Genomic DNA, 11,059 nt, shown 5'->3' with positions numbered 1-11,059 from the left:
AGTATATTATGGTTGATTGAAGAATAGTCTTCTTTTTAATCTTATTAAGTTTTATTAAAGCAAAAATTAAGCAAAAATTAAGAGCATGTGTGAAAAGTTTACTGTGACTTAAATATTTTAATATTCGTCAAACATTTTATTACATAAATGACGATATTTGTGTTATATTATAGATGCCAAATAAAAATAACAATCCAAGACATACATGTATGAGAGGTAAATGGTCGCAAAATTAATTAATTGCATCTCTAGAAGCCATTTAAAAAAGCATTTCTATACGTCAAGCAAGCATTCAAAATGGTATTCCTAGAAAAACTCTTGAAAGAAGATTTAAATTTGGTAACGTAATAAAAGATGGAATGAGATCTATTTGCATGCTTGGAAAGAAAAATGAAGAAAAGATGGTACAACATATGAAAATATTAAATTAGTTTTCCGTTTACCCGAGATAATCTACGTACATTAGCTTATAACTTTACTAATCAACTTAAAATCAAACACAGATTTAATAATGATATTGAAAAAACTGGATATGACTGACTTTATTCATTTTTGTCTAGACATTGATGTTTCTGTACGCAAATCAGAAGGTTATCTCTTGCTAGAAGTCTTGGTATGAATAGACAAAGAGAAAGTATTTTAATCTTCTGGATGAAATTTTTGAACAAAATGGGTTGCTTAATAAGCCAGGTTCTATATATAATATGGATGAAACGAGTTTACAGTTAAATAATCGTTCAAGCCATGTTATCGCTGAAAAAGGTTCAAAATCTGTTTTCTCCATAACATCTTGTGAAAAAGGAGAAACCATAACAATAATAACTTGTAATGCAGAGGGTATATTTCTTCTTCCGGTTTGTATAATGAAAGGCAAAAATAAAAAAACTAGAATTTGAAGACGGCATGCCTCCAGGTTCTGTTGTTTACATGTCTCAAAAATCAGCTTATACAGGGTGATTTAAAACAAACTTCTGTCCTTAAAATGTCGGATTCTTGAGTTAATTCTGAGATTTTTGTTGGCGTTTGTTAATATAAGTCTAGCTCAGCCGATCTAATACGAGTACGTCGGCTTACCGACATGACTACAGCGTTCCCGTGGCGCTGGTAAGGCCCACCAAAGGGGAGGAGATGCGCGCGAGTGAATCCGTTGTGTTACTCGTCATTGTTGTGTGTGCGACCATCTTCTCGTGTTCACGTGCGTAACCGGTGAGCAAATTTTTATTTGGCATCTATAATATAACACAAATACCGTCATTTATGTAATAAAATGTTTGACGAATATTAAAATATTTAAGTTACAGTAAACTTTTCACACATGCTCTTATTCTTTTAATAAAATTAATAACATTAGAAAGAAGACTATTCTTCAATCAACCATAATATACTCATATATATGGCAAGAATATTGTAATTTTGTTTTAAAGATTTTAGTTTTGATTTAATTGAATCTATTTTGATGCAAGTATTACTTTATATTCAATTCAAGATCTATTCAATCAAAAATCTTGCATCAATACAAATTCAATCAAATCTAGACTAAAATTTTTAAATAATATTTTGATATTATACGGTGCGAGTTGTAACCTAAGATGCATTAAAATATTTTCTTACAAAGCTTTTCTCACCAAACTGCCTCATTTATTACGCGCTGCCGAATTACATCGTGCGTGGCCACAGGGCAAGCGACACAGATCATCGACAAGCCATAGGGCAAGAGACACAGGTCTTTGACGAAAAGAAAATCGCGTTCCACTTAACGCAACAAGGACAACACGGTCCTTTCCTTAACATTGGTCTTTCGAGCCGGATTTTCACAAATTCCGACAGACTTCGGATTTCGGTGAATTGACAAATGCAAATATTATATGCATAAACAGACTATATCCATTTTCAAAGGTAACGTGCAAGCGTATCAATCGCACAATAAGTACTCATAAACCTTATCTCAGCATACATTGCGAGGTAAAAAAATTCCATTATATTTACAATATCGTGCATTAGGCGCATATTCAAGTAGACGCGGCATAGAGAGGTCTTTGCTTTCGTTCAAGTGACGCCATACATCGTTCATCATTTTCGGCGCTCACAAGAGCCGCCATATTGTATATTATTACTCTGGATCATAAGAGCTGCCATTTTATATTTGTCAGAAGAATCTAGATTCTTGCCTGCACGGGCGGCCATTTGCATTTTCATAGAGTTTTACATTTCATTGGCCAGGCTGCCACATTGCCATATTGTAATGACTTCGCATTGTTACGCAGTCGATATCACGCATTACATTTAACGTTTCATAATGGAAACACTCACATTAGCAGACGCAAAAAACAAGAGAGCTCACATAAAATCCGTGGCCACATGGCTAAAAACTTTCATCGAGAATTTCGACGTCAACTGCGGTTCGCAGCATGATCTCACTGAGCGCAAACAAAGATTGTCTGAATTATGGAGTCACTTCGAAGCGGCTCAATCTCGCATAGAAATTCTGGAATACGCAGATCCCTCAAACACTGACAAGAAGGTTCTTCATGAACAACAAGCGCAACAGCGTGACAATTTTGAAGCCCCTTATTTCCAGTTAATGGTTCGTTATGCCGCTCTCATTGAGCGTATGGACAAAAACGCATCTCAGCCAACTTCATCAAACGTTAATGGACACGCGGTTAGCTCGAGAGAAACGCGTGTCAAATTGCCTAAAATAGATTTACCAGTTTTTGCAGGTGCATATGATGATTGATATTCCTTCAGTACATCTTTGAAAAGCTAATCCATTCAAATGAAGCGAAAAATGAAGTCGAAAAATTTCACTACCTGATGTCTTCCTTAAAGGATACTGCCTCTATATATATAATCAAATCTATAAAGACCACTGCAGCTAATTATCATGAAGCATGGGCGGCGGTCAAAGAACGTTTCGACAATCAGAGATAGCTTGTTCAAAAGCATGTTCGCGCCTTATTTGAAGTACCAGCTGTACGTAAGGAAAATCACAGCATGATTCGCGAATTATTAGACACCATTCTTAAACATTTGCGCGCGTTTAAGGCCCTCAGAAGGCCCACTAATTATTGGGATGATTTAATGTTCATTTTATTATTTGTAAGTTGGATGTAGCCACCAGCAAAGCGTGGGAATTAAGTATCAAGAGAAAAGACCTGCCAGATTTAAAAAACTTAATAAAATTCTTAACTCTCTGATGCCAAGCTTTGGAATCAATACATGGTAGATCTTACAATAACGTAACAAGTAGTATCACATCAAAGCATAGTGGCAATTCAAAGTCCACGTCCATCGGATCTTACGCTATTGTAAGATCTACCATGTACTAATTCCAAAGCATCGGAGAATCAAGAATTCTATTAAGCTTTTTAAATATTGCTACATCCAATCTTTCTTGTACTATTTGCAAAGAAAATCATTCAATATAACATTGTAAAGAATTCCTCAATTTATCGAATTGAAGATTGAATTAAGGCCGAAAAAGGCACATTTATGTCTCAACTGTTTGAGATCGAACACACATCAAGTGAAAGCATGTAATTCAAGTAATTGCCGCAAATTGTAGCAAAAAACATAACACATTATTACACATAAGTACTCCAAACAGTTCCGATCAATCGGAATCAAACACGCCATCAACAAATCAAGTTACCAATCCGTCACTCACCATCGCCACGCAGTGTGCATCAGGTCATCGTTCGTTAAATATTCTATTATCTATCGCAATTATCAACGTATATGATTCCAATAATCAAATTCATTCTTGTCGAGCATTACAGCGGATCTCAAATGAACTTCATAACGAAAGAATTAGCCAATCGATTGAAGTTTGAGGAACGACCTCTTGATGTATCAGTGGCGGGAGTCATGGATGAAGTAATCCATGCTAATAAAGTAGTTAATCTTTACGTCAAATCGCGTTTTAGTAATTTCTGCGAAAAAATGAATTGCGTAGTGCTTCCAAAAATAACATAGCAGTTGCCATAGCATTTCATACCCATGCAAAGTGTGTCTGTAAACATGTCCAAAACATATAAAACTCGTTGATCCCTGTTTTAACATATCAGCTAACATTGATATTTTAATCTGGGCCGAGTCCTTCTGGAGGCTCATTTGTGCGGGTCAGATCAAACAATTAAAAAATCAGCCGACTTTGCAAAAGACACATTTTGGATGGATCATTTCTGGCATCACACCAAGTAACCAGATCTGTCTCTTCTCTTAACTTTCACTTAATCTCACTCGATGACTTAAGGCTCACATTGAATCGGTTTTGAGAGGTTGAACATGATACTACTCCTACGCCATTTTCCCCCGAAGAAAAGACTTGTGAAGAGTCATTCCTACAAGGTGTAAGACGTAATATGAAAGGGCGTTTTATCAAACTGCCAATAAAGCAAGACAAACTGAGCGATTTGGGAGAATCCAAGGACATCATTCTAAAACGTTTCAAATCTTTGGAGAAGCGGCTCATCGCTCAACCCCGCATGTATGATGAATACAAGAAGTTCATGGATGAATACATACATTTGAACCACATGAAGGAGGTGACCAATGACACGATGCCTAGCTCTAGCTCTTCAGTTTTCTATCTCCTACACCATGCTATACGAAATGAAACGAGCTCCACTATGAGGTTCCGGATGGTATTTGACGGCTCATGCAAAACCACGATCGGACTATCTTTAAACGATGCATTGATAGTCGGATCTACGCTATAAGAGGATCTTTTCTCCATTTTGGCCAGATTCCGAACATTCAAAATCGCTCTTACCGCCAATATAGCAAAGATGTATCGGCAAGTTCTGGTCGATTCAACTCAGACACCATTGCAGCGTATTTTCTGGCGAGAGTCGCCATCAAGACCTTTGAATTACTCACTGTCACTTATGGTATTTCATCAGCATCATTCTTGGCTATCAGAGCCCTAAGAAAATTAGCGGAGGACAATGCAGATTACTATCCAAGGGCGTCGCAAATAGCATTGCGAGATTTTTACGTAGATGATCTCGTCACGGGGGCCGATTCAGTAGACGAAGCTCTGTCCGTCAAGATCATTGCATTGCTGCAGGACGGAAAATTCGAGAGATTAGAAAATGGTCATCCAATGCTCTTAGCCTTCAGGATCAGAACTCCTCCGGCGATCCAAGAGAATTTATTTTATCCTCAGACAAAAACGCCGAGAAAAAAACGTTAGGCATTGCATGGGACTGCCGAGCAAACGTATCAAATATTCGTCCATCAATCTGCCTCCTCTTAAGGCACCTACCAAACGAAGTATTTTATCGCGCATATCTCTCATTTTTGATCCACTGGGACTGTTGGGTCAAATTACATTACTCGTCAAATCCATCATGCAGGATCTCTGACGATTCAAGTTTGATTGGGATGAATTGATTCCCTTAGAATTACATACCAAATAGAAGCGTTTTGAAACGGAGTTACAGGAAACTGCATACACATTCCTCGTCTTGTCACAACTACAGAACAACATCTCGTTTGGAACTATATAGGTTCTCAGACGTTAGCGAAATTGCATACGGAGCATGCATCTATTTACGCTCCACTTCAATCAATGGTGCTTATTGCACACACCTATTTTGCTCCACATCTAGAGTGATATCATTAAAGAGTTTGTCACTTCCGCGCCTCGAATTATGTGGTGCATTGCTACTAGCTCGGCTTATCAAGATCTACAAAATCTCCAAATGTCTTACGTATCCAATAACATCCATTTATTTATGGACAGATTCTACAACTGTACAATACTATCGTGGTTGCAATCGTGCAGTCGATCATGGTCGACTTTTGTAGCACACCGCATTGGTGAGATACAAGAATTAACATCGATTCACCAGTGAAATCACGTTCTGAGTGATGACAATCCTGCGGATCCATTGTCCCAGAGAATCATGCCGGGTTCCCTAGTTCAATTAGAAATCTGATCGGGGCCTTCCTGGCTGGGGCGTGACAGAGAGAGCTGGCCTCAAAGGGCTCTTCCTGCAGATATAACTAACGAAGATATCCCTGAATGAAAACCTAAGGCTATCCGCAGTAAGCGCTAGTGCACAAGAACCTAACATATTCTATCATATTCAAACATATTCAAACTTTAACAAGCTCATTCGAGTCTTTGCGTACATGATTCGTTTTATAAAAAGATCCAAAGGTTCGAAGGATTTGTCTGACCAACCTTAAGAGGTCTCATCTTTGCAGAATAAGGATATTCCATCTATATCTTTTAATGAGCAATAACAGGCAATTTATCGTCTAATCAATATAAGCGAAGCATTTTTTAAATGAAATAATGTCACTTAGCAATCACAAGGCTGTTCCCACAAACAGTCCTATCTTAAAATTAAATCCATTTCTTGATGATTCTGGCATCTTACGTGTCGGAGGTCGTTTAAGAGAATCCTCCTTATGCCTCCAAACATCCTATGCTGTTGCCTGGAAATCATTCATTTTCCCGCCTAATTGTGGTACACGAGCATAAACGACACTTTCATGTCGTACCGCAAGCTACTCTAGCCGCAGTGAGTACTGGCTCATTTCAGCGCGTAAGTCATTCGACAAATTCTAAGGAAATGCATCGTCTGTTTCAAGAGTTCGCCAAAACTCGCTTCCGCTATTATGGAAAACTTACCGGAACCGCGGGTTAAAACTTCTTTAAAAATATTTGATCAATGTGGAGTGGACTATGCCGGCCATCTCTATTACAAGGAAGGTGCTAGAAGAATCACTAAGCTGGTGAAATGCTACATCGCAATTTTTATTTGTTTAGCCACCAAGGCAATGCATATCGAGTTAGCGTCTAACTTGTCAGAAGCATTTCTAAATGTCTTCAAGCGGTTCGTAGCAATAAGAGGTTGCTTTTCAAACATCTTTTATGACAACGGATTAAACTTCAGCGCTGAACGCGAATTAAGCGAATTAAGAGATCTACTTCGTAATAAGTCAACTCAACAACATAGGATCAGATCCTAAATTTGAGAGTTCAATGGCACTTTATCTCACCTCGGTCCACTATGGAGGTCTATGGGAAGCTGCCGTGAAAGCGACCAAGCGACATTTGGCTCGCATTACAAAGAATTTCAATCTGAAACGCGAGGCTCTGGAAACATTACTCATCCAGATTGAAACAATATTGAACTCATGTCCGCTCATTCCTCTTTCAGTGGACCCCAATGACTTCACCTCTCTAACTCCGGGACACTTTTTAGTGGTACATCTCTCACAGCTTATCTCGAGCCATCTCTGGGCGAGGTACCTGTAAATCTCTCACGATGGCAATATATACAACTATTACGTCAGCACTTGTGAAAGCGGTGGACACATGAGTACCTTCACCAATGCCAGGAACATAACAAGTGCCTTGTCACGATGCGTACTGTTAACGGCAGTTGCAAACGACCTATTACTCGTCTCTGTCTACTTCCAATTGAAAACTAAAATCTGGTTATGACATTTTAAATTTGACGTTTTCTATGCAACTCATATTGTCTATGTTCATTTTTTATTATTATTATTAGGTGTTGGAATTAATTCGTAGCGTTTTACAAGTGATGGGAAGTACTTTCATTAATGTATTTTTTAATGCTCATGTGAAATAAATAACATTCTTTCATTAAAAAACGCTACGAATTAATTCCAACACCTAATATTTTCATCGTTTGAAATATGATGTTATTTTGGTTATCAATTTCATTCATTTGTAATTATTGAAAGGTGATCCTTTCAAGGGCGGCGATATGTTGGCGCTTGTTAATATAAGCGCTTGTTAATATCTAGCTCAGCCGATCTAATACCAGTACGTCGGCTTACCGACATGACAACAGCATTCCCGTGGCGCTGGTAAGGTCCACCGAAGGGGAGGGCATGCGCGCGACTATGCTGCCTGCGAGCGAATCCGTTGTGTTACTCGCCATTGTTGTATGTGCGACCATCCTCTCATGTTCACGTGCGTGATCGGTGAGCAAGCCGGCCTTTTGATATTATATAGCGCGAATTATAACCTAAGATGCATTAAAATATTTTCTCACAAAGTAAACTGCCTCATTTATTACGCGCTGCCGAATCACATCGGGTGTGGCCACAGGGCAAGCGACACAGATCGTCGACAAGCCACAGGGCACGAGACACAGGTCTCTAACGAAGAGAAAACCGCGTTCCACTTAATACAACAAGGACAACACGGTCCTTTCCCTAACAATTTTTCTTCTTCGAAAATTTTGTCCAATGCTTAGTTTTTAAATTATTAAGGGAAATAACCAATAATTAGCCAATCACGAGTCAAATACAAGAGATAGGTAGGGACGATGCAATTCGCTGTCAGATATGGATGCTTACGCAAGATAATTGCTACGATCAACTTGATGGTTTCATACAATAGTATGCACACACATTAATACATTATTGAAAAAGAAATACAAAATTCTCTCTCTTTCTCTCTCTCTCTCTCTCTCACTCATTCGCTCACTCACTCACTAACTCTTTTACTTACCATGTCAAGATGATTTAATCATTCTAAATTACTATGAGAAAAGCCGGAATTCTGATGAACTTTCCGATAGAATTCCAAGTGGACTTCCAATTAAGTTTTTCTTTTAATAAATTTAAATAATCACGCACAACACTAACTGTATACCTACTCGATCTATTATGCATTCGTTTAAGAAAATGAGAAATTTATTAATGAAATTGAATTAATCACTATCAATCACTGCCGATTAATTATTTAATTGCGGCGAAAATCATGAGAAGAAACATATGTTTTCATCATACAACATACTTTTACGAAGAAACATACGTATATACAACACACCTGACGATAGCAAGCAGTCGACTGTCTACTAATAAATCTAAATCTCTTAATTAATCACTATAAATCACTGTCGATTAATTGTTTGGCGATAGAAAAACACACGTTACTCGACGACAAGCAGTCGACTGACTTTACTAATAAATCTATTAATTAATCACTATTGATCATTGTCGATTAATTGTTTGGCGATCGAAAACGGCGTGTAAAAACACACGTTACTATTACACAATACGCAAACAATGGCAAGCAGTCGCGCACTGAATTTATTGATTATGGTTGAATAGTCAAATGCACGCAAATTCACATGATCATAGTGTAATCTGACTTATGCATTATATCGACTTAATGCATTAATTTTATTACGGGTTAAGTTAGATTACTATGACCAAAAAAGATTCTTCATAACTGAAGTATCGCTGTTTTACATGAACGCATGATTAATTGAAGCGTCACAAAAATTCAAAATGTAATAATTCCAATTGCAAACGATAAAAAATCAATAATGAACTAATATTGTATGTTACTCGTTTTTGCATAGTTAATATTCTTCGCATATTCTTCGTTAATATTCTTTTTCTGATGAAAATTTTTCTCATAATTTTTATACGAAATGGAACATTTTTCAGAAATATTCAGAAATATTCGGAAAGTTCACATCTTCTCTCAGAACTTCTCATACAAGTGAATTCTGAAATATTTTGAAATTTTTCATCCCATAATTTTTAAAAAGTATTTTTAAATTTTTTAGATTTTGTAACATTTCATCAGAAATTATACTTACAAAAAAATCTTAAAAATCTTATGATATTTCATAATTAACATATATAAAAAATTCTGAGAAAAGATGTAGATTTTCTGAGAAATGTTCCAATTTGTATAAAAAATTTGAGAAAATTATTAGTAAATTATAGAGTAAATCATAGAGAAATTCTGAAAAATTATGTAGAAATTCTAAAAAATTATATGAAAAATTCTGAGAAAAATTTTTATCAAGATTCTCTCATTCTTTTCTTTTTTCACTTTGCCTTATGAGAAATATTCCAGGTAAAAGCGTATTAGTCGCCCTAAAAAGAGCGGATTGCTTTCGATTATCTTGAAAAGAAAGGATTGTTTTGAATGCTGAAAAGAGCGAACTGCTTTAGACGCCCTGAAAAGGATGGAAGAAAAAATTTTATAAAAGATGTTCAAAAGAATCACCATCCATCATAATGCAAGCTTGTATGCGCGCGTCTCAACAAATTTCTTTGTATATTTTCCATAACATCCTTTTCGATAGTCCATATGGCATATCGCAATCTTGTTTCTAGATCTTCTGCATCTTCAAGAAGTGTTTTATAAATTAACTCTTTGCAATAGCCCCAGAAAAAAAAATCCAGAGGATTGAGGTCTGGAGATCTTGCGAGCTAACGTATTGGCCCATACCGTCCCATCCACCGTCTCAAAAATTGCTCGTTTAAATAAGCCGTCACAATAGGATCCTCCACGATTTTTAAATTTTCACTTTAAATGAAAGTTGAAATGCTAAAAACAATTATTATAATACAATCACAATATGCATTAAAAATAATTAAATGTGTTATTTTTATTGTATTAAAAATTACAAGCATGTTAAACACAGTTATTTTCACGCGCCGAATTATGACGTGACGTCATAATTCGATACAGCTGCCTTACAAACATTTCAAAATGAGTGAAAACATGCAAAAGATAACGAAAAAATGTTATACAAGTGGTGCTTTGTTCCCTTATGTAAAAGTACGACTGTTTCCACGCCTTCAAAAGTATTTGTATCGATGCCAAAAGAAAATATGAGGAAAAAATGGTTCGAGATCGCAAGACGCGACGATGCTTTGTCTATATCATTAAATATCAGCATGTTTTGCTGTGAAAATTATTTTTACGTAAGTTTAAATATTATTTTTAAAATTAGTTAACAAAACATAATTCACAATTCAATTTACAGTTGCAAGAGGATATAGAGAACTATATGAGAGTATGGTTTGATCCAGATACATCTGTACGACTAAGAAAAGGAGTATTGCCTACAATATTTGATGGTCAACTTGATAGACAACGTTATCATTTAAAACGTGAACGTCCAGGAATTCTAAAATGTCAGAAAATAGAAAATTTAAATGAAATCCTACAAACTAAATCGGTTGATAAGGCTTGTGGACACATAATAGATAAATCTGTTACTAAAGAGCCAGACGTCAATATTGGTAATTATAGATT

General features: G+C 36.4%; 1 protein-coding gene across 6 annotated transcripts in view; it reads left to right on the top strand.

Annotated features, from left to right (window-relative positions):
* Positions 1-11,059, top strand: part of LOC105153240 (uncharacterized) — a 354,849-nt gene that overhangs the window by 91,632 nt on the left and 252,158 nt on the right. The window contains exons 1-2 of one of the 6 annotated variants that reach the window (XM_011067971.2): positions 9,006-10,725; positions 10,788-11,046. The exons of 4 other annotated variants lie outside the window; for them this stretch is intronic. In XM_011067971.2, coding sequence (XP_011066273.1) covers positions 10,543-10,725; positions 10,788-11,046 — 442 coding nt within the window. In that variant the 5' untranslated portion in view covers positions 9,006-10,542. Of the gene's footprint in view, positions 1-9,005; positions 10,726-10,787; positions 11,047-11,059 lie in introns of those variants that run through there. One more of the 6 variants, XM_087412647.1, reaches the window with a different exon arrangement.

Source organism: Acromyrmex echinatior, chromosome 13, assembly GCF_024713525.1.
Source record: "Acromyrmex echinatior isolate Ae372 chromosome 13, ASM2471352v2, whole genome shotgun sequence".
NCBI lineage: Eukaryota > Metazoa > Arthropoda > Insecta > Hymenoptera > Formicidae > Acromyrmex > Acromyrmex echinatior.
This window is presented reverse-complemented; position numbering and strand designations above follow the sequence as displayed.